The sequence below is a fragment of the Phacochoerus africanus genome, chromosome 3 (assembly GCF_016906955.1).
Source record: "Phacochoerus africanus isolate WHEZ1 chromosome 3, ROS_Pafr_v1, whole genome shotgun sequence".
NCBI lineage: Eukaryota > Metazoa > Chordata > Mammalia > Artiodactyla > Suidae > Phacochoerus > Phacochoerus africanus.
In genome coordinates this window covers 205,130,389-205,153,330 of record NC_062546.1, presented here as the reverse complement: position 1 = coordinate 205,153,330, position 22,942 = coordinate 205,130,389, and the positions used below count along the sequence as shown (strand labels likewise).

At 64.4% G+C, this 22,942-nt stretch overlaps 1 protein-coding gene across 8 annotated transcripts in view; it reads left to right on the top strand.

Annotated features, from left to right (window-relative positions):
- Positions 1–22,942, top strand: part of KIF1A (kinesin family member 1A) — an 85,355-nt gene that overhangs the window by 12,781 nt on the left and 49,632 nt on the right. For 4 of the 8 annotated variants that reach the window (XM_047773979.1, XM_047773977.1, XM_047773974.1 and 1 more), the window contains exons 2-14: positions 7,400–7,567; positions 14,636–14,712; positions 15,771–15,950; positions 16,569–16,634; positions 17,043–17,221; positions 17,826–17,937; positions 19,175–19,252; positions 19,409–19,474; positions 20,047–20,064; positions 20,896–20,971; positions 21,632–21,710; positions 22,258–22,400; positions 22,823–22,849. In XM_047773979.1, the coding sequence (XP_047629935.1) occupies positions 7,462–7,567; positions 14,636–14,712; positions 15,771–15,950; positions 16,569–16,634; positions 17,043–17,221; positions 17,826–17,937; positions 19,175–19,252; positions 19,409–19,474; positions 20,047–20,064; positions 20,896–20,971; positions 21,632–21,710; positions 22,258–22,400; positions 22,823–22,849 (1,207 nt within the window). In that variant the 5' untranslated portion in view covers positions 7,400–7,461. The remainder of the gene's footprint in view (positions 1–7,399; positions 7,568–14,635; positions 14,713–15,770; positions 15,951–16,568; positions 16,635–17,042; positions 17,222–17,825; positions 17,938–19,174; positions 19,253–19,408; positions 19,475–20,046; positions 20,065–20,895; positions 20,972–21,631; positions 21,711–22,257; positions 22,401–22,822; positions 22,850–22,942) is intronic. The other 4 variants (XM_047773978.1, XM_047773976.1, XM_047773975.1 and 1 more) reach the window with 1 other exon arrangement.

Below are 22,942 nucleotides of genomic sequence, written 5' to 3'. Positions count from 1 at the left end.
CTCCTCCCCTCCCCTCCCCCCCTCCCCTCCCCTTCCCCTCCCTCTCCTCCCCCTCCCTCCTCCCCTCCCCTCCCTCCTCCCTCTCCCTCGTCCCCCTCCCCTCCCCCTCCCTCCTCCCCTCCCCTCCCCTTCCCCCTCCCTCTCCTCCCCCTCCCCCTCCCCTTCCCTCCCCCCTGCCGACACTGGGGGTTGGGGGTGAAGGGGTGACAGCCCCGCTCAGACAGAAACTCCGCTGCTGGCTCACATCTGCTGGGTCCTCGCAAGGCAAATGTTCAAGTCCTGAAGGTCTGGCCTGCAAGCCCAGAGCTCCCTGGGGGCCACTGGGGTCTGCATTGACCTGGGGATGCTGGGAAGGACTCCCCACCTCGACCCCAGGGTTTAAAGCTTTCCATTTCTTTGTGAGTCCTGCTGGGACTGCGTTCCGCAGCTTCGATGTGTTGTATCCTTGCTGTTCAATGCAAAATATTTTCTAATGTCCAATGAGGTTTTCTTTCCTTTGACCTCTGGATTATTTAGAATCGTCTTGCTTTATGTCCAAACAATGGGGGGCCTCCATAGGTTTTTCGATTGTTGGTTTGGTATTGATATAGAGCTTAATTCTACTATGATCAGAGAACATATGCCCTATGATTTTTTAAAAAAATTATAGTTGGGGAGTTGCCTTGTGGCTCAGGAGAGTGGGGTTCTGGTGTTGTCATCACCCCTGTGGCTCTGGTTACTGCTGTGGCGCAGGTTCGATCCCTGGCCTGGGAACTTCCGTGTGCTGCAAGTGCGACAACAAAAAGTGTGGTTGATTTACGATGTTGTGCCAGTTTCTGCTGTAGAGCAAAGTGATTCACGTCCACGTCCACGTGCATTCTTTTTAGATAATCTTTTCCTCGTGGTCTATCCCAGGGACTGGATGTAGTTCCCTGTGCCATACAGCAGGACCTTGTTGTTTCTCCATCCTAAATGTAATGTGATTGCAATTTGTTCGAGCTTGCTGTATAACCACTGTATAGCTAATTTTAGTAAATGTTCTATGCGCATTTTAAAAGAGTGTGCGTGGTAGACAGAACAGGTAAACCCCCAGTTTTTATCCTTTTATTTTCAGCCTCTCTGTCTTTATTTAAAGATGTATTTTATCAGCAGACGAGATGTTAAAATCTGTTCTGACATTGGGATATTTCGTCCATGCTGATTGACTTGGGCTTTTATCTAGGGTCTTAAATCTTCATTTTTCCGTTTGATCTCCTACTTCTTGTTCTGGTTTTCTTCCTTTATTGCCTTCTGTTTGGGTTCATACAAATATAGACATTTTTTCTATTTTCCGGGCTCTTAACCTGTTAGCTACACATTCTTTTTCTACCATGTTAATGATTGGCTAGCAAGTGGCCTTGGCAGTCCAATTAAATGGTTCCTTCTCCACTTAGGTGGCGGAGTTGAAAGCTTGGCGCTTTATCCTCTGATCTCCATCACTTCTGCTGAGAAGTCAAGGGTCAATCTTATCTTTGTTCCTTCGGGGGCTGAATGTCTCTTTTTTTTTTCTTGGCTGCTTTTAAGATTTTTCCCTGCATCTTTGGCGCTCGGAAGTCTTATCACGCTGTGCCTTGTGTAGTTTTCTCTGCATTTTCCTGCTTTGCGTTTGCAGAGCTTCTTGCATCCGGATGGATATGCAGCCACAGTTCTAGACAATTAACAGCCACTGTCTTTTAAAGCATCGCTTCCTCTATTCCGTTTCTTCTTTTAGACTCCGGGTTCACGCAGGTCACGCCATTCACTGCCTCCCATATCTTCCTGACTCCGTTTTTATGTTTTCTAGTCTTCATTTTCGCGGTGCTTTGACTTCACGGTGACCTGTTCTCCAGGCTGGGAACGCTGTCTGCAGCGGCCTCTAACCTCTGGAGCTCAATGCAGTTATTGTGTCTTCTGCTCTAGAATTTCCATTGATTGCTTTTTACAGATTCAAATCCTTGTGCAAAAGTTTCCATGTTTTTCATCCTTTTCCCTTAGTTTGACCACACAAGTCATGGTTGTTTTAAAGTCCCTGTTTGGTGCCTCCCAGATCTGGCTCATGCATGGGCGCCTTCCTCCCTGTCTCCCTTCCTTCCTGCTTTGTGGGTTCCTTGACCCTTCTCTGCCCACTTGAGTCCTCTAGTCCAGTCTCCTCGCCTGCCTCGCGCCTCTCGAGCTCATCTCAGATGTTGCCTCCGAAAGCCCCGTGGAGGCTTCAGAAGGCTCCTGTGTCTCCCGCAGGCAGGTGGAGCGGCAGCATCTCCGGTTCGGTCGGAGGCGGGACTGAGCCTGCGCAGGGCGGCACGTGGGCTGCGCCGTATCCCACCTGTGGTCCTGCCTCTGGGTTCTGTGCTTTCAGGGCTTTCAAAGCAGAGGCCGGGTGGCGGCTGAAGCCCCCCTCCCTGTGGCCCCGGACCTCTGACCTCGGTCTCCTTGGTACCTGAGACCGTGGACCGTGTCTCTTTGATTTGCAGAGGCGTCTGCTTGAGTTTTAAGCTTCCGGCTCTCACACGCCCAGAGCTTGGCACATGGCTTAAGGGGAGAACGGCTGCCTGTTCAGCGTGGCGCTCTGCTTCTTTCTCCTCGGATCTTGGCCTCCCAGTGTGTTTCCTTTGACCAAAGGCCCTGCAGGGCCTCCGTCCCTCAGCAACGGCTCTCTGCCTGGGGAGCCTGCAGACTCCGGCCTCGTGCCCGTGAGCGGGATGCGGGGCACTCAGGGAGGAGGCGCCCGGGAAGGTGGTCTCCCGCCCCGGCGGCCCCGATGCGGGAGCCCCGGCCCGCCAGGCTGCGCGGCTTCAGGAGCGATTTCCTTGCTCCACACGGATTTGGAAATTGTGTCTGGCTCCTCTCGTTGTGCGCGATGGCAGGAGCGACACTGCCCGCAGCCCTTCTGCCGCCCGGACGCACGGCTCCTCCTGTGCGTCACGCTCGGTGTCCATGCACAGCCGCCCGCCAGAGCCGCGAGCAGAGCCTCCTGTGCGTTCGCGTCGTGCTTTTTCAGAAAGAACGTCCCAGCTCTGGTGTTTGACGTGGGCGAGCCAAGGGTGCCCACGCCAATCTTACCCGAAGCCTGAACGGCTGCTTTATCGTGTGCGCTCTGTGCACGCGTCCGTCTGGGGCCGTGCTCCGCTGCCGCATCTCCCTCTTCTGTGTCACAACTAGGCTTGGGAGGCTGTCGTAGCTCCACAGTAAGTGTGAGGTAGCTGGTCGGAGATGCCCCCTTTGCTCCTATTTTTCAAAACTCTCTTCCAAACACGTGCCAAATTCCACGGAAAATCCCGTTGGAATATTTTGCTTATTGGAATTGCAACTAATTCAGTAATTAATGTAGCTAATGTAGGGAGAACCGAAAAGTTTGCCATAGCAAATCGGTCGTCTTCCGTGAATAGTTTCTTCATCTCTAATTATTGCCATTTCAGTACTTGGGATCACGTATTCACAGGGCATGGCCTTTATTTTCAAGGCTTAAGCTGTGTTGCCCTCGGCTTGCCGGGGATTTCTTTCGAATCTGCATTCATACGAGGAATTCATGACCCTGCTCTGACTCTTCCCACTCCAGCTAGAATGTCCTAAGATTTTCTCAGTTTCGAAAGTGCACAGACTTTCCAGAGAGCCGTGCCCCCCGGTCCACCCAGACGCTCGCTCACGGGTGTCGGAAAGTGAAACGGTGTTGCGGAAAACTCTCGTGGTGTGTAGGAGGGTGCACGTGTGGCCGTGTGCGGCTGTAGGGTGCCACTGGGCGTGACTCCAGCCCCCGAATTCTGCTCTCCACCTGCCCGGGCTTTCACCCACATCCTCAGCTTGCTGGCCCTGGTCTGGCGCTCCCTCTCTCCCTGTGGCCTCTGGAAGAGCTGCTGCCTGGGGGACAGCCCTGTTCCACGGCCAGCCTGTCCTGGGAGCTGGCTCTGGGCAGAGCCTGGGACTTCACAGCGCCGATGCCAGCCCAAGCCGCGCCCTCCCCGTGTGGAGAGAGGGCCCCAGGGTGCTCTGCCGGCCCCTCCTGCTCTTGATCCTGAGGTCAGCGCCTAGAGGTCCCTGTCCTGTCCTAAAGGGGTCTCTTGGCCGGATTCTTCTGAGGGAAGACGTTATGGGTGAAGACGCCGTTTACAGAAGAGGAGGCGTCATGGAACCTTAGCGTGGGAGGGTCTCAAAGAGACCTCCCCAGCCTCTGTTCTGCTTGGATGCCTCTGGTGACAGGGGGCTCACCACTTAGTGGATATCTGAGTTCATTTTAGGCAGCCGTAGGTGGAAGCCCCAAGTTCCTGGTTGAACTCTGCCTGTTGGGGCTTCTGGCTGTCCCTGTGCCCAGGAGCTCTCTGCCCTGAGCTTGTCCCTCTCTCTGTTCCGAGCCCCCCCCTCCCCCGGTCCTGGCTCCCCTTTGCTGAGGGAGGCAGCATCACAGTCTTCGGGGTGTTCACAGCTTTCCCACGTCCTGTGACCAGGCTACTGCCCACAGGGATGCTTAGGCCTTCTGAGCCCCCGCCTGGGAGCCGGGGTTGGTACAGCACCACGCTCCCCCCAGCTTCCCTGGACCTACCTCCCTCCCCCTACGTTGGAGGGAGCACCCTGTCCTCACTGCACCCTGTCCTCACTGGAATCCAAGGTGCGCCTGGAGCCGGGCGCGGGGGGGGGGGGGGGGGCGCGCAGGTGTCCTGCGTTCCAGGTCGTGCCCCAAGGCGGGAAGAGGCACCTGCCTACCTCTTCCGCCCTCTGCACTGGCTCCCCTCTCCTGGGAGGTCCCGCCTGGAGCTTCCCCAGCTGCTCCGTGCAGCCCCCTCCAGCCTGCGGGCTTCCAGCCCAGCGGGACAGCTTCTGGAACCAGCACCAACCTGCCGGGGGCCCATGTCCTCGGGGAGCTGCCTCCTCGGCGGAAGTGTGGCCTTCGAGTGGACGCGTGCGCGGGCTCCTGCCCTCCTGCCCTGGGCTCGGCGTCCCCACCAGTCCCCTGAGCTGAGCGTGCGGGGCTCCGGCAGCAGTTTCCCTCCTGGTCTCCCCTCTTTCACTTGTTCCCAAACTTTGGCCAAAGTAACTCGTGGAATCAAAGTCCGTCAGGGCAAGGAGGCTCCTGGTGAGAAGCGGCCCCACTCGCCTCCCCCGCCAACACCCGCCCCAAATCGCTGTTTCGGCTTCATCTGATCGATCGGACCGCTTTTCCACAGCATCGCGTCGCCAGCGTCCCCGCCGCGGACCCCTTCTCCCCCGCGTCTGTCCGCCCGTCTCCCCTGTGCTGGTTCGTGTTTTGTGTCCACACCAGCAGGACGGGGACACGTCCCTTCCCGCTGCCCCCAGGAAGGCACTCGGCTTGTGCTGTCTCCCTGCAGAACCGTCTGGCACGAGTGAGAGGTAACCGGTGCTTGGGCTCCGCACCCACCTCTCATCAAACCCTCTGCCCAGCGCGTCTCGGCTGGTGGGACGCCTCTGCCTGGCAGCCCTGTCTTTCCTCCAGGTGTGGTGGGTCCTCTCCACTGCCCTCCCACCCGGACGCCCCTCGAGGCCGCACGGGGGCCTCTGGCTGGGGCCCCAGCCTTCCTCTCCCACTGCCTGTTTATCCCGCTCCTGCTGGAGCGCAGACCCCGGCGTGTTCCTGGATCCCCCCCCTCGCCCCTCTCAGGCGGGTATAGTTTGGCCGAGCCGAGGAGCCCAGGCGGAAAGTGCTGCCCACGCGGTGCTGCTGCGATTCTTCATCCTTCGTGGTCTGCCCTGCGCTCGGGAATCTTCCTTTAACCCCGAGGTCCTGAAATTTCACAAATTACCGCAGGATGTGACTTTATAGCTTTTTATAAACCCTCTGAGGAGTTCCCGTCGTGGTGCAGTGGTTAATGAATCCGACTAGGAACCATGAGGTTGCGGGTTCGGTCCCTGGCCTTGCTCAGTGGGTTTAGGATCCGGCGTTGCCGTGAGCTGTGGTGTAGGTTGCAGACACGGCTCGGATCCTGTGTTGCTGTGGCTCTGGCGTAGGCTGGTGGCTACAGCTCTGATTAGACTCCTAGCCTGGGAACCTCCATATGCCGTGGGAAGTGGCCCAAGAAATGGCAAAAAGACAAAAACAAACAAACAAACAAATAAATAAAATAAGCTCTTTGAATTTGGCGGCTGGCAGTTCTGGGAAGTTTTCTTAAATTATTTCTTTAACTTTTTCTTTTCATGGATCCTCAAATTTTATTTCTCTCCCCACACGGAAAATTGCTTAATTGTATTTCCGATCTTTTATTTACTTTTGAAAGTTCTTTTTTCACATTCTTAATCTCCAAGAACTCTCTCTTATTCACTGAGTGGTCCTTTTACAAATAGCATCTTTCTCTGGCTCATGGGAGCAAGAGAATAACTTTTCTTTCCGGGGAATTAATGACAAAGCATTTAATTTTGTCCTTCTCTTGCTGCCTTGTCTCTCTTGTATTCCTTTTCTCTTTGCTCTAGTCTTTGAGTTCCTTGCTAGAGGGTGTGGTCCTGCCGGTTTCGCAGCTGAGAACCCCTCCTCTCCCCTGACAGCCTGCATGCTAGGGGCCCGGCAGCAGCAGGAAGAGGCTGGTGGGGTCCCACTGCCAGGCGTCTTTTCAAAGGCGCTGGACGCCTGCCCTCAGCTGGTCTGGGGACCCCGGGGCTGGACAGAGCCTCATGCTCCTGGAGGGCAGCCCGGTTGGGGGGCGGGGAGGTCCTGGAGGTTCACAGGCTGGGGATGGGGGCCTGGGGGGGGGTTAGTCATTAGTCTGCCGGGGCTGCCCTAACCAAGTACCCTAGATTGAGGGCCGAGATGACAGAAGTGTATCGTGTGACAGCCGGGAGGCTGGACGTCCAGGTCACGGTGGCATCTGCTGCTTCCTCCCGAGGCTGGGAGGGAGAGAGCCCACTGCCTGTCTGTCTCCTGAGGGTCCTTGGCGGGCGGGGAGACCCGCCACCCAGACCTCTTTGTCTTCACGAGGTGCCTTCTCCGTATCCGTCTCCTTTCTCTAAGGACGCCGGTCACAGCGGGCAGGGTTCACGCGACTCGGCATGACCTCGTCCTAAGCGGTTGCATCTGCCAGGTCCCTGGCTCCTGGCGGTTGGGGTCCAGTGTGTGAATTTTCAGGGACACAGTTGACCTGGTAACAGGCTCTGACGCTCCTCTGCTGACCTTCCGCAAACCCCTGTCTTCGGTCCCACCCCGTTTCCTGCCCTCAGGGGCACCCGGGGTCTTTCTGGGTCCCAGGGTGCAAGTTGGCTGGTCCTTGTGAGGCTCCAGCTTTCCCAGGCTCCGCTCACCCCCAAATCGTGCTTTTTCTCGGCTGCCTCTGCCTCCTGGACGGATGGGAGTTTGCAGCAGGCGTCACCGAGGGCGTTGGAGGGAGGGGTTCCGTTGCCAACCAAATACCTCTCCTGCCTTTTGGGGGGGGGCGTTGTTTCTCATTCACGTCTCCCTTTCCCCAAGGTGTCTCCCGTGCTCGCCGGGGCTCCCGCTGCTGCTCGGAGTGACCCCCCACGGCCGCAGAGATGGCCGGGGCCTCGGTGAAGGTGGCGGTGCGCGTCCGCCCCTTCAACTCCCGGGAGATGAGCCGAGACTCCAAGTGCATCATCCAGATGTCCGGAAGCACCACCAGTGAGTACGGGTGGGACGGGCTCACCGATGCTGCCGGCCCCTCGGGGCCACGGGCCCTGGGCCTCGAGGCCAGAGGCAGCGGCCCGCCTGGCCCCGGCTCCCTCCTCGTCCACACCCTGTGTTGGTTCTTCGGGGCTGCAGGGACAAGGGACCACAAACTGGGTGGCTTAAAACAGCAGAAATGCATTGTCTCACAGCTGTGGAGACCAGAGCTCAAAATCGAGGTGTGGGCAGGGCCGCAGTCCTCTGCGGCTCTGGAGTGGAGGTGGCTTCCGGTGGTGGCTGCCACGTGGGCCTGTGGCTGTGTCACCCCAGCCCCTGGTCTGTGTGTTTGCATCTTTGTGTGGCCTTGTGGGAACACCTGCCGCTGGATCTAAGAGCAGCCCTTGTCCAGTATGACCTCGTGCCAACCATGAATTACAGCCTCCAAGACTGTTTCCAATGAGGTCGTGTTCTGAGCTTCAGGGGGACACGGATTTGGGGTGAACTTTTCAACCCAGGACGTAGGGCTCCTGGTTTCTTGTCTTGTTTCAGCGGCCCTTGGTTTAGAAGCCTTTTCTCCTGTTCGTTCTTGCGTTGCCAGTCTGAAGTCATCTCACACTTTTCTGAGAAGTAGGCCTGGGGTCAGCAGGCCGGACAGGGGGTAGGGAGAGTGAGAATGGCAATTTCGAGAAGGTCAGGAAGACCTTCAGCTGTGGCCCTCAGGACCCAGCTGCCAGGGGGCAGGGAGGACGCGGCCCCAGCCTCCCCCTGGCTCCTTCTGATGCCACAGACTTTGTGCTGGGCTGGGACGGGTTTGTGGGACATGTTTGCCAAAGAGTGGACGGAGCCCAGCGGGCAGCTCAAGTTCTCAGCAGCGCCCAGACTGTCACTTAGGGCATTGCCAGCGCCCGGGAGCCCCCGCCACCGTCTCTTACCCACAGAGGGAGCCGTGCTCCTTGATTCGAACCCTGTAGGTTAGCGGGCCTTTTTGCTTCGGGTCCCCTGGAAACTGAACCAGAGGTTGGGTTAGCTCCCGGTCAAGAGGCCTCCCCAGAGCGTGGTGACGGGAGCAAGCCTTCGCTGTCCCCGCTCCCACCTGTGTGGCTGGCGGGGCTCAGCTAGGAGAGCTGCACCGTCCCCGCGGCATAAGCTGTGCCGGGCGGTCCTGAGGCCGTGGCCCCTGCGCCCGGCAGCCCCACCCCTCCAGTTGTCTACCAGGCGGGGGGGCTGCCCCGGGAGGTGGGGGTGCAGGCCCGTCGGGGTGAGGATTTGGTCTTGGCTGGGACTGTTCCGGGGCCCCATTAGGCTCTGCGGAGGGCATCTCGCCTGAGGCTCTTCCTAGAAGGTCTTGGAGCTCCGTGGCCCTTTATCCTGCATGAGCAGGTTGTGGGGTCCCGCTTGGAGCCTGGGCAGGTGTGGGACCGGTGCCCAGGCGCACCTGGGGCATCACACGATGCGCGTGAGCTGATGTCCCTGCTAGGTCCCTGGACGTGGACCCGGGGTGGATTCAGGGGTGGAGGGCACGTCTGGGAAGGGCGCGGAAGCCGCAAAGGGGCCTTGGTGAGCGGGCAGCCACCACCACCGCTGGGGACTCAGCTGGCTGGGACCCTCTGACGTACAGGGTGCCCTCCCCAGGAAGCAGGGGCGGAGGCCTGTGCAGGGCCTGGCTTTCTTGCCCCTCCAGCTCGGCCCCCTCGAGGCTGAAGTGCTCAGGTGGCCTGGCTCAAGCCTTAAGCTGGGCGGCCAGGGGCTGGGACCCCCCTGGTGGGAACAGTGATCTTAGGGCGGCAGAAAGCGTCCGCGCCAGGAGTGACAGCGCGGGTGACCCAGGATATCAGGAAGGGCCATGCGCTCTGGGCCAGGCCCTGGCAGTGCAGGCGCCGCTTCAGACGTGGCTGGGGCCTTGGCCTGAGGGGCTCACCGGCGGCCAAGCCCCATAGGGACCTGCAGAGTCAACAGCAAGATCAAAGTATCCCAGGCAGACCCTGTGTCTCCCTGGAGCTTGGAGGCAGCCCAGGACAGGGAGGGGCCGGTGCCACGGGAGTGAACAGCTGGGGGCACGGTGGGCGACACTCGGGGGACCTCTGAGCCAGCCCTGGCCTGAGAGCCGGAGCGAGAGAGACAGACAGACAGAGAGACAGAGACAAGGAGAGAAACACAAAGAGAGACAGAGAGAGACAGATATAGAAGGACACAGAGACAGAGAGACCGAGACAGAGAGACAGAGAAACAAAGAGACAGACACAGAGACAGACACAGAAAAAGAGAGGCAGGAGTCCCCGTCATGGCGCGGCAGAAAGGAATCTGACTAGGAACCATGAGGTTGCGGGTTCAGTCCCTGGCCTTGCTCAGTGGGTTAAGGATCCCGCATGGCTGTGAACTGTGGTGTGGGTTGCAGACTTGGCTCAGGTCTGATGTGGCTGTGGCTGTGATGTAGGCCAGTGGCTACAGCTCCGATTAGACCTCTAGCCTGGGAACCTCCATATGCCGCGTGTGTGGCTCTAAAAAAGACAAAAGACAAAAAAAGAAAGAAAGAGAGAGAGAGGCAGAGGCAGCCCTCAGCACAGGAGTGGGGTCAGAGGGCGGGATGGGCTTTATTCCTGGAGATCCTGGGGCGGGGGTGGCGGCGGTGAGGGGGATGAGGGGCCTGGGCGGCCCCAGAGGCGGCCTAAAGAGCCGGGTCTGGACAGCAGCTGACGGCCGTTCCATCGAGGCGGGAGCTGAGCTGGCCAGCGCCGCCCACGGGGATGGTGACGTGCTCCTTGAGTCCCAAAACGAGGTGCACACCAGGAGACCCCGCTTCTCCGAATACGCCACCTGCATCCCCACCCTGACCCAGAAATGAGTCACGTGGATTCCTGAGTGTGTGGCCAGCCCCGCACGGCAACATCCTCATCTGAAGCACACCCGGCGCCTCTGGGAACCCTGCAGCCGAGCAGATTGTAAGATCGTAGGTACCTGCGCTCCGTCCCCGCAGCAGGGACCCCATATGCAAAGAGGGCCACGTTCTGAGCTTCTGGGTGGGTGTGAGTTTGGGGTTCACCCCAGGGCAGTGCCTGTGGAGGGAGGGACTCAGCCAAACCTCAGTGTTGATGTCTTCGGGGCCGGGCTGCGAGGGCCCACGCCCAGCCTGGCCTTCCCACCTCCAGCCTCCCTCCTGGATCCCAGCAAGCCAGGCCCGGTGCGTGCCGTCAGGGGCTGGTGCACTGTTCCGGAAGGCCGCCAGGACCTTCCCGACCGTCCCCTCTGGCCACACAGACTCTGCTGGCGGCTCATTGCCGTCTTCCCCACAGAGGCCCTTGTCGACCAGCCTCAAACCAGACTCATCAAAGTCGGCCCCGTTTGCACATCAGGATTCTAGAATGTTCCAGTTTCCAAGTAGAGTGAGCCTGGGCATGGGGGAGCACAGAGAGGAGCTTGGGTGTGGCCAGGAGGTGGTCACGCTGCTTCTGTTCGAGGAATCGCTTAAGACAAGGCCTGCTCTCAAAGGAGGAGCCCTGGGGGCTGGTGGTCCTGGTCAGCAGCTTCGGCCGAGGGTGCCAGGGGCCTGCTGTCACTGGCTGGGCCCAGGTCGGCATGTCCTCGGCCCTCCCTGCCAGCACCGTCCAGAGACCGCTGGCAGGCCTGGAGCTGCCCCTGCCGGGGCCCACTTGTGAGAGTCGCAACAGACTCTCCACCTGCGGGGGTCATGTGGTCTCGTGTGCTGCCCCCAGCCCCTAGGGACAAGGACTGTCCCCACAGCTCTGTGGGGTTGTGTCAGCACACGGGAGGAGAGGGTGGGGGTTTGTTCACACACAGTGCGGTGAACGCCGCTGGGCTCCAGCCTGAACCAGGCTCCACTCCTGGCCCTGGGCCCAGTGAGGTCCCCGGGGGGACCTTCCAGTGGGGACTCGGAGATGGAACTAGACGGGCCAGTGACAAGAGCCACAGCGCACAGTCAAGCAGGCAGTGGTCAGTGCGGAGGCCTTGCTGCAGGCACGAGGGGCTTGCTGACCGAGTGAGGACTGGCAAGGGCCCCCTGGTGAGCGACCGTCCCTGAAACCCCGACAACGCTGAGGTTCTGTCTCCTCCACTTGGCTTCAGTGCAGCTGCGTCCTGAGTCCTGCAGGTGTTGGGTGGTGGCCTGCTGTGAACCAGCCCCCGGGCGCCCGCTCCCTCTCCACACACACACACACACACACACACACACACGCGCGCACGCGCACGCGTCTCTGCAGATTTCCGTGGTGTAAATTCTCTCCCCACGGCCATGTTCAAGCTGCCGTGGGTTTTACAACAGACCCACGGAATTCCTCAGCGTTGAACCACGGGCTCCTGGAAGGAGCCAGCTGGGCACATGGCTTGTGGGGCCTTCAGACTCTGAGAAAATGGTCTCCTTTGTTGGGCTCCGACTCTGCTGCTGCCGCCCCCTTCAAGCTGGCGCCCTTACGGCTCTGCTTTGTCCCCTCTGTGCTTCTGCAGAGCCTGGGCAGCCTGCCTGCAGCAGGGGAAGGGGGCATGGAGCCACCCATTCAACGAGCCCAGGGTCCTGTCCCCACTCCTCAAACCCACAGGAGGAAGAGCCCCGAGAGCTGCACAGGAAGCCCCCCCATCTCCTCCCCAGGTCGCCCTGGGGAGGGCTTGGTCCCTGGGGTGGGCCCTGGCGAGGGCCATCCCCTCTGGAGCTGGGAGCCCGTCTGTAATGACGGAGGTGCCACAGGACCCCCGGGGTCAGGACCAGGAACGAGGGTCCCTGCCACTCCACGGGAGCCCCCTCAAGAGTAACAGCAGGTCCTGGGGCCAGGGCAGCCCTGCCCGGTGGTGCCCATGGTGGGCTCCCCTTTGGGCCCAGTCCCTGCTCACTGACCCTCGGGATCGGCGCCCCTGCCTGCTCCGTGTTTTTTGAGCACACCTGTGTCTGGTCCCTGGGGGGGCTCCCACTCTGGGAGCTCAGGGTCCACGCAGCGTATCCAGCAAACTCCCAGCACAGGGACGCGGTCGGGGCAAGGCCAGCGCCTGGGCTGGGCAGGTGTTGCGGCCGACAGAGGGGAGCAAGTGGACGGGGCGGGCGCCTGGCCTGCCTGGGGCCCTGGCCCGCGGTGCAGGGAGGTGGGGAGACCTGGTGGACAGAGGGGGGCGCCGTCGGAGGCTGGGCCCCGCGGCATGTGCTCAGGAGGTGCTGTGATTGGTGTTTCCATGGCGCCAGCATTATCTGTGCTCAGGTTCCGGTGGCCGCGGCCCCAGGGCCTCGGATGTTGAAACCGGGGCAGCCAGGTCTCCTCTCAGCCTCGCTTCTGGAGGCAGCATGGACGTGACCCCCTCTGGGCTCCAAAGAAAGGGCTGTGATGGTCAGTCACCTGCCTCTCCTGCCAGCTTCTCAAGGGGGCCGGCTCATCCCCCAGAGGTCCCCACGTGGGGCCTGGGGTCCAGAGCTGGGTCAGCCCGGGGACCGGGCTTCTGCTGACAGCCGTGCTGTGAGTGGGCCCTTCGGCCAACGCAAGCAGCAAGGGTCTGCCCGCCAAGCCGCTGGGCCTGCGCGGCTGCAGGGTGGGGCGAGGCCCGGAGGGGGGGGTCTCGGCCTCTCAGGGCTCCATGCGTGACAGCCTGGAGACTGGGTGGCGTGGACCACCGTTCTGGAGGCTGACGTCTCAGATTAGGGTGTCACAGGGCTGACCCCTTCTGAGCGCCCATTCCCTGCCTCGCTGCAGCCTCGCATGGTTTTCTGGAAACACGTGGCCTTCCTTGGCCCGTGGACTCGCCATCCCAGCGTCTGCCTCTGTCTTCACACGGCCTCCTCCCTCCGTGTGTCTGTGTCCACTTTCCCTTTTTATAAGGAGGCGGGTCGCAGGGGGCTGGGACCCCTTCCCACTCCAGGGACCTCATCCTTACCAGTTACAGCCGCAAGGACCGTTTCTAAATAAGGTCACAGTCTGATGTCCTGGGAGTCGGGACCCAACATGTGGATGTGGGGGTAGAACTCAGCCCGCAACACGGTGCCCCTCTGTTCCCTTGGCGAGGAGGACGGGTCGCCCCGACACCCACTGCGGGGGCAGGGGTGTGGTGCGCTGGAGGTTGTGCTGAGCCCAGGGAAGCAGGCCCTCCGCCCACCGTGGGCACGTGTTCCTCTCTACGTTTGGGGGTGGGGGGCGTGAGGGATGCCCCCCTTAAATGGGATGATGTATCGGGGAGCGGTCTGGAACCCCCTCCCACGGGGACTGGCCCGGGTTCCTGGTGGACGTGAAAACCCAGGGAGGCGTCTGCCCCAGGTGGCCCCGTGGGGGTGCTCGGGGTCTTCTATCAGCAAGGACACTGGGGGTTCAAACAGTGTCCGACAGGGCAGCCTGATGGCAGGGGCCACAGTCCCTTTGGGCTTGCCATGGAGGACCCGCTGCCTGCTGAGGGCCTGGGGCCTGGGAAACCCCGGGGTGCTTCAGCCTCGGGCTGGGGGGCTCCTGGGACACTCGGCAGGTGCCAGTGGTGTGCGCTGGCAGCATCATGAGTCGGGGGCTTATTTCCAGGCTGCCCGCCAGCCCAGGTACAGCTGGTGAAGGAGGGGCAGGAGGGACCTGTGCAGGGGACAGTCCCACAGAGCCCCTGGGAGCAAACCCAGACAGGACCCCCAGGTGCTGGGGCAAGAGGAGGAGCGTGTGGTGGTGTCACCGCGGAGGGACAGCCAGCCCATCCTGGGCACAGATGAGGGCACAGGCCACACGAGCAGGGACACAGCTCTGCGACGGGAGGCCCAGCTTTTCCTGCTCCCCAGGGCGCATGTGCGCGGAGCAGACGCAGACAGACCTGGGCTGGGGGGAGGCCGGCAGGGTGTGGACCCGAGGTGGGGGGCGGCCATGCTGTGGTCTGACCCAGTATTTGCACAAAGGAACAGCTCTGACTGTCCTTGTTGGAGGTGGGGGTGCAGACAGAGGAGAGGGGCAGAGAGGGCTCATCTGCCTGGAAATGGGGCCCTTGGCCCCACCAAGCAGGGGGCTGACTTTTCTGAGGCCAGAAGCCTCTGGGGACCCCACGTCTCCACCTCGGGGTCCGGCAGGTGAGCCGGAGTCAGCCTCCCTGGAGCGCAGCACTGACCCCGTGCCTGTCCCCTCCCCGCAGCCATCGTTAACCCCAAACAGCCCAAGGAGACGCCCAAAAGCTTCAGCTTCGACTATTCCTACTGGTCGCACACCTCGGTAAGCCCAGAGCTGCGGGTGTAGGGGCGGGCTGCGTGCTGTGTGGCCCCCGGCCAGTGCCTCGACTTCTCTGAGCCCATGGGGTGAGGGACCACCCTACCCCCCTGCAGGCCCATGTGGGAGGTGGGGGCACACCTGGGTGGGAGGCTTTCTAGGAGGAGCTGGCTTTCCTAAGTTGTCTTGGGTGTGGAAGGTCACCCTGGGTGGTGACACGCACTGTCCCCAGCTGCAGCAAGGACCACGGGGCAGTCAGCGCACTGTGGGCAGCTTCCCAGGGTCTGAACTGTGTGTCCATTTGTCCGCAAGCCTCTCCACCTCCCCAGACATCCCACGCTCAGCCCAAACTCAGCCCCAGGGCGCCCGCCTCCCCCCCCGCCCCCCCCGGAGCCTGGAGACCCCTGGACTTTGTACCTCCCGCCTCCCCTACCCAGTCCACACAGTCCTGCCCAGCCCCCAGCCTCCTGACTCCTAGAAGCCATCCTGGCCCCTGCCCCAGGGCCGGCACCCACCTTGGGTCACATCTCTAAGCGCCTGGTCCCAGGTTAGCCCCAAGGCTCCCCATTGCACCATCCCTATCCAGCCCCCCTCCTCCCCTTGTCAAGGTACCCCTAGGCCTGCCTAACGTAACTGGCGGCCTTCAGGACAGTGTCCAGGCGCCAGAGTGCAGCCGTGGGCTCCCTGGACCCCTGGGCCTTCCTGTCTCTCTAGCCCCACCTGGTCACTCCCACAGTGGCCACACGGAGCTTTGGTTTTAAGCACCATGTCCTGTGGTCCCACCCCTGAGCCTGTGCAAACACTGTTCCCTCCGCTGAAATGCCCTTCCGCCCTGTCCCGCCCTAGCCTGGCCAGCTCCTCCCGCCCTTCCGTCCAGAAGCTGGCCCCCCCCACCCCCCCGCAGGACTGGTTCCTCTCCTCTGGTCACCTGGGAGTGGCTGGGAAGGCCAGGTGCCGGCCTTCGTGCCCAGAGGCCCTGGGCGTGATGTGGGCGCTCGGTGAGCACGCTGGGCTGAGGCCTCGGCCCGCCCAGGCTCCTGCAGCTGCCCCCCCTCGTCCTGCAGCCGGAAGACATCAACTACGCCTCCCAGAAGCAGGTGTACCGGGACATCGGCGAGGAGATGCTGCAGCACGCCTTCGAAGGCTACAACGTCTGCATCTTCGCCTACGGGCAGACCGGGGCCGGCAAGTCCTACACCATGATGGGCAAGCAGGAGAAGGACCAGCAGGGCATCATCCCGCAGGCACGCGGGGCCAGGCGGGTGGTGTGGGCCCCGGCAGGGGCAGGACGGGCAGGGTGGCACGACTGAGACCCCAGGAGAGGAGGGAGCCAGGAAGGAATGTAAACCAGAGGAGGTCAGGGGGCAGGGCGGGAGGGGCAGGCAGGCCAGCGCAGCCGAAGAGGCTGGGACCCCCATCTGGGAATGGGGAGCTGCGGGAGGGCCCTGGCCCGGGGCAGGGCCAACCGCAGTCACATCCGTGAGACAGAGAGGCGGGGACGGTCCCTGCTGGGGACACCCCTTCCCTGGGAGGGTTGGAAGGGCTGGTGGTCCGGGCAGGGTCTCCGAATCTGAGCTGGTCAGTCCTGCCCTGGTCAGGACGGGGAGAGCACCAGTGGGCTGGAGCGTGGTGGACCCCAGCCCCTGCAGACAAGGAGGGCACGAGGAGCACGTGGGCCGTGGGAGACCATCCATGGCGGGTGGGGAGACCCGGGAGTGAAGCAGAAGACAGCGGCTCTTGGCTGCAGGCCTTCTCCAGGTGGACGGGCGGGTGCGGGGGGCCCGGGAGACCGAGTCTGGCCGGGGAGGGGCTCCGGGAACAGCCGGCCCTCGGGTCTGACTGCGTGTCCTCTGTCCCTGCAGCTCTGCGAGGACCTGTTCTCCCGCATTAACGACACCACCAACGATAACATGTCCTACTCCGTGGAGGTAGGAGCCCCTGCCGTCCGGGCCTCGAGCGGGGCTTTGCTAACCCAGCCCGTCCTCGCCGCCGCTCTGGGCCTTTAGCTTGTCCCTCAGTCACGCACGTGGCAGACACACCAGTCCCACAGCGGGCACTGGAGTGGGCACAGCGTCCTCTCCGCAGTGTGGTGAGCAGCTGCTCTGAGCTGGGCGCAGGGACAGAGCCTCTCAGCTGTGTGGCCCGGGCTGTGCCTCGGCCAAGGTGGCCCCAGTGTGGCTGCCCTGGGCGAGTCCCCCAGCACGGTCGTGGGTGGGCCAGAACCAGGCTGACAGCCCGTTCACACGGGGCCATGGCCCCGCCAGGTGGCTTGGGGCCCACTGTGTGCCCCCTGCGCCCCCCCGCCTCGGGGGCCCTGATGTCATCTCTGCCCACAGGTCAGCTACATGGAGATTTACTGCGAGCGGGTCCGCGACCTCCTGAACCCCAAGAATAAGGGCAACCTGCGTGTGAGGGAGCACCCCCTGCTGGGGCCCTACGTGGAGGACCTCTCCAAGCTGGCTGTCACCTCCTACAATGACATTCAGGACCTCATGGACTCAGGGAACAAGGCCCGGTGTGTGCGGGCGGCGCGCCCGCCGTCCGTGCCCTCCTCCCCCCACCGCACACGCAACCGTGAGCGCCTCTGACGGACGCCTGTCCTTGGGGCGCCTGTTGGTCCCCCCATGGGGTCTGTCCGGGGGCCCCCTTGGACATGTGGGCCCTGTGGGCCTAAGGCTGTTCAGGACACACGCCAGCCCTTGAGGGGACAGGGGACAGTTTGCCACACAGGGTCTGCCCCTCCCAGGGGTCGGCGGGCTGTGTGCCCTGCAGCGGTGGTGGTGGCTCTGGGTGGGGCCAGACTGGAAGGACCAGCCTTGCCTGCTCGGAGGGCCAACGGCCCCCTGGACAGGGCACGGGGCTGGGGGCAGGGTCGGCTGCAGGTGCTGCCAGCCGGAAGCAGCTGGTCTTCGTGGCCTTGCTGTCCTGGGCCTCTCTGCCCAGGAGGGTCTGCCCTGGTCGCCATGCCCCATCTGCCACCCAGCGCCTCGCTCTCACAGGCCGGGCAGGGCAGCCCTGGGAGCCCCAGGGGCCTGACTCTTGGTGACCAGGTCAGGTGGGCTGGTGGTACTAGTGACCACAGGGCCGCAGCTCACCTCACGTGGCTTCTGTCTCCCCAGGACGGTGGCGGCCACGAACATGAACGAGACGAGCAGCCGCTCCCACGCCGTCTTCAACATCATCTTCACACAGAAGCGCCACGACGCCGAGACGAGCATCACCACGGAGAAAGTGAGCATGGCCTTGGCGGGCGGCGGCCGCGGGGTGTGGCTGGGTCAGGCCGCTCGGGCCGGACGAGGAGGCCGAGCCCGGGACTGGCCTCCCAGGGCGCTGGCGGTCCCCCGCCCAGCTGGGGCCTTGGCAAGAGGTTGGCCACCTCGCCTTGGTCTTTGGCGCCACCTGGGTGTGGAAGGGACTGGGTGCGGAAGGGACTGGGTGCAGGCGCTGTGGCCCCCGGGCTTGCCTCCTGCTGGGCGGTTCTGTTGGTGACCACGGCGGCAAGGAAGGGGGTGCCCAGGCCTGTGGAGGGGGGTGGAGGGCGGTGGGGAAGGCCGGGGGTCTCGGAAAGCATGAGCGCCCGGGGCACAGCAGGCCCCTGGGGACTGGTGCAGGCTGGGGCAGGGCCTCCCGGGGGCATCTGGCAGCACAAGGGAGATGCTGTGCCCACATGCCCTGGCCTTGTCAGTGGGCCGGGGCAGGGGCCTTCTCCCGGGCCTTCATCCAGACTGACCGTGGGCCCCAGAGGGGCCAGCAGGGCGGATGCCCTCCATGGCTCTGACTGCCCCCCTCCCCGCCGTCCAGGCCTGCTCCCGGGGCACTTCAGCTGCCTTCTGTGGGCAGGGCTCTCTCATCAGCACCCTGGGGTCCCTAGAGGGACTAGGGGAACTTAGGGCCACTCAGTCCCAGATGATTTGGGGGCACTTCAGCCTGGAGCTGTCCTCCCAGAGGCCCGGGAGGGCAGGAGCGTGGAGCTGGAACCAGCTATCTGGCTGCTAGCTGCCTGCTGTTCCCACCCCTCGGGTTCCGGGCACCAAGAGGCCCCACCTGCCAAGTCCTGTCCGCAGCAGCTGAGGCTTAGGAGCGGGGGCTGGGCCTCCCAGGGTGCATGTGGCTGCTGGCCCCGGCATGGGAGTGTAAGTGGGATCCTGTCTGGTGCCCAAGTGGCTCCAGGTAGCTCTGTGCCCTCTCAAGGCAGCTGAGCTGTGGCTGGGGGCTCCCCGAAGCCAGGTTCAAATCCCACCACACACGATGTGCCCTGTCTATGGAATGGGTGGCAGGGCCAGGACTCACACCTGTGAAGAGTGCCAAGCATGCAGGCAACAGTATGGCAGTGCCAGGTGCTGGGGGGGCAGGTGGCCTTGTCCTCCTGCTGAGCAGAAAGCAGAGGAAGCTGAGACCTGCAGGTCAGGGACGCCCACCCAGGGAAGGCATAGCACATCTCCTGCCTGTGACACGTTTGCCCTCTCAGGTGAGCAAAATCAGCCTGGTGGACCTGGCCGGGAGCGAGCGGGCCGATTCCACGGGGGCCAAGGGCACACGCCTCAAGGTATGGCAGCCCTTGGTGGCCGCTCTGCTCCAGGGCGGGGCGTGGGGGGGTGGAGTCCATGTCCGGAGCCCCTTTGGTCGGGGTGCCTGGAGGGGTCGGGGTGCTGGCGCTCCCCGGGCCCGCGCCTTCCTGACGTCCCCCCCGCGTGTGCCGCAGGAGGGAGCCAACATCAACAAGTCCCTGACCACCCTGGGCAAGGTCATCTCCGCTCTGGCCGAGATGGTGAGTGGCTCGGGGGCGGTGGGGGGCCTCCCATCCTGCCCCCCGGGGTGGCGGGGGGAGCAGTTCACGAAAAGCCCAGAGGTAGGGGTGTCCCCGGGCTGGAGATGGAGCAGTGGCCCTGTCCCTCCCCGGAGCTCAGGGCCCTGAGGGTCGCTGGGGTTGTGGGTGGTCGCCCCCCTCCCCGGGAGGGCAGGGATGTGGGCCCTGTGGCCTTGGTCGTCCCTGGGAAGGGGCCGCGGCCTTCAGGGTGAGGAGCCAGGCCTGCTGGGCGGCGGGCGTGGGCCCTTCCCTGGACACGCGGTCCTGCTGCCCCACGAGGCTGAGGGCAGAGCAGGGGGAGGGAGGGAAGGGAGGAGCAGAGCAGTGGGGGCGGAGCAGAAGCCCGGTGTGGGCGTGGCGCGGGATGGGGCGAGGAGGTGCGGGGCGGGGGCGGGGCAGGTGTGAGGGTGGGCGAGGCTCGGGTGGGCGGGGCAGGGGGCGGGGTGGGACGGCGGGGGCGGGGCCTGCCCGGCCTCTCCCGCCCCCTCGCGCCCTCCCCGCGCGCGACTCAGCCTCTGCCTTTGCTTTCGCAGGACTCGGGGCCCAACAAGGTGAGCGCCCTCCTGGCCTCTGGCTTCTGGGGGCGGGGGGCACGACCTGGGCCGGCGGGGGGCACCTGGGGGGCGGGGGAAAGGAGAGTTAGCGCGGGGGGCGGGGGGGCCGGGCGGGGGGGAGACGGGCGCGGAGCTGCCGAGGGGGTGTGAGAGCGCGTGGGGCGCCGCGTGGGGCGAGGGCACGGGCCGCGCGAGGGCCTGTAGCGGGGACTCCGGGGCTCGTGAGGAGACGGGAACTGCGAGGCGCCGCGGGAGCTGCGGGACGGGCGGGCCGGCGTGGGGGAGGCGAGCGCGGCCGGCGCCGCCCAGGGAGGAGGGAGCGCGGGCGACGCTGGGAACCGGAGGACTGGCCGGCGAGGCGCGTGCGAGGCGCGTGCGAGGCGCGTGCGAGGCGCGTGCGAGGCGCGTGCGAGGCGCGTGCGAGGCGCGTGCGAGGCGCGTGCGAGGCGCGTGCGAGGCGCCGTGAGGGAACGAGGGCAGCGCGGCGGGCGGCGGGCGGGCGCCTCGGCGGAGCCGCAGCAGGAGGGCGGCGCCCCGCGGAGCTTCCGCGGGAGAGGGCGCCCCTGTCCCCGCGCTCTGGGGGCGGCGGCCGCTGTCACCCGCTCGGGACGGTCCTGAAGGGCGCCGGCGCCGGGCGGCCGCGCGCGGGGACGCCAAGGGGCTGCAGGGCCCGGAGCGGAGCCCCGGCGGCGGGCGGCGCGGGGCGGGGGACGGACGGGGAGGAGGCAGCGGAGAAGCCGCCGGCTGCCAGGCCGAGGCGCGGGGGCTGTGGGGACCCGGCCGCCGCCGCTCTGGCCTGGGCTGACGCGGCGCGCGCCTCTCCTGCAGAACAAGAAGAAGAAGAAGACGGACTTCATCCCCTACCGGGACTCGGTGCTGACCTGGCTGCTGCGGGAAAACCTGGGTGAGGCTCGAGGCCGCCGCCGGCCGCGCAGAGGAGCCTGGAACGCCCCCCGCGACGCGGAGGTGGCCCCGGGGCCTCCCCGCCCACGCGCAGAGCTGGGGGCTGCCGCCCGGCCCCCACGGCCCTCGGGGTCTCGGGGCTGCCGAGCCCGCCCCCCGGGAGCGGCCAGGCCTGCGCTGGGGGGCCCCCCGGGGCAGCTGGGCCCCGAGAGAGGACACGAATGTCGCGGGAAGGCACGGCCCTTCCGCTGAGCCGCGGCCCGGAGGGAGGCCTCCCCCCAGGGCCCCAGCAGGGCCGGCCCAGGGGGCGGCGTTTCCCGGGGCGGGTCCGGGCGACCCCGGACGGGATCCCGAGAAACCTTCAAATGGGAAGCAAAAAAGGGAAACCTGCATTGAAGAGAAAGGGCTGCTCTCGGGGAGAAGGCCTGACCCTGCGCGGCTCCCTCCGCGCCGGCGGGGAAGGGGCCCCGTGTGCGGCCAACACCCGCCAGAGGGGGAGGGAGTCAGGCGCCCGGGCAGCGCCGGCGGCCAGGCCCGCTGTCTGCTCGCTCGGAGTTCCCGGCTCAGCCCCTCTGCCGCACCTGGGTCGGGGGACGGGGACGGGGACGGACGCCGCGGCGGGGCTGACCCTCCCCTGGGACCACCCGATGCCTTCCCACAGGCGGGAACTCGAGGACAGCCATGGTGGCGGCGCTGAGCCCCGCGGACATCAACTACGACGAGACGCTGAGCACCCTGAGGTGTGTTCCTGGGGAGGCGCCCCCACCAGCCGGTGCCGCAGGGTCCCTCCAGGAGCCGCTTTGGGGCACGTCTCACTTGGACTCCTGGGGCCGTGCGGTTTCCCGCCACTCGCGGCCCAGGGCCAGGCGGGGAGAGCTGCGCTGGTGGGCCGAGCAGTCTGCACCTGCCCGTGGGCCGTGGTGGCCTCCGCGGGCTTTAATGAGACACGGGGGCGGCCAGGCGGGCGGCCCGGGGTGCGGGAGGGTGCTCGGCAGCCTGGGTCGGTGCTCCAGCCTCTCGGCAAAGGGTGCAGGACGTGGGTCGGACTTGCTCCGTTCCCCCGGGGCCCGCAAGTCCAGGGCAAAGGCCTCGCCCCGGGGAGAAGATACCACACCGCCCCTTCCCTCCTGGGGCCTCTGTTTCCCCGAGCGATGAGCCCACCTTGGGTCAGTGGCCCCAGCGACTCCGGGGTGGGGAGTGGCTCTTGGTTCTGCCGAGGTGGCCCTGCAGCTGGGCAACGGTGGGGCTCCTAGTGTCCCTGGGCCCACAGCTCCCCGTGCTGCCCAGGTACGCGGACCGGGCCAAGCAGATCCGCTGTAACGCTGTCATCAACGAGGACCCCAACAACAAGCTGATCCGCGAGCTGAAGGACGAGGTCACCCGACTGCGGGACCTGCTGTACGCCCAGGGTCTCGGCGACATCACGGACAGTGAGTGTCTGTGCCCGCCTGTCTCGGGCAGGCCAGCGGGGCTGCGGGTCCTGGGGGCCTCCTGTCTGGGACTCTCACCCGCTGGCTGCGGGCCGGGCGGGGCCTGGCTGCCCTTCCCAGCCCCGCTGGCCCGCGTCCCGGGCTCTGCTCCGGGTTCTGGGGCAGAGCTGCCTCTGATGTGGGGGGCTGGGTTCTGGCCTGGGCCTGGGCCTGGGCGGGCTGCATGGTTTGGGTTTGCCACTGGCCCTGGCAGGCCACGTGGGCAGGCCACGTTGGCAGGCCACGGTGCTGGGGTTGTAGCAGTCCCCGTGTCCCGCTGAAGACCGCTGCCACCTGCCCGATGGCGGCCTGTGGTGGCGTGTCCTCTGGAGACAAACCTGTTCTTCTGTTTCTGTCTCTCCCCCACATCTCCCTCCCCTTAGCCAACACTGTGCCCGGAGGACCCAAATGTGTGTATCCCCGCTGCTCTCTGTGCATCCCTGCTTCCGCCTGGGCCGCGCGGGGCGTAGGGCAGCACGGCGGGCCGGGAGGGCGCACCCACC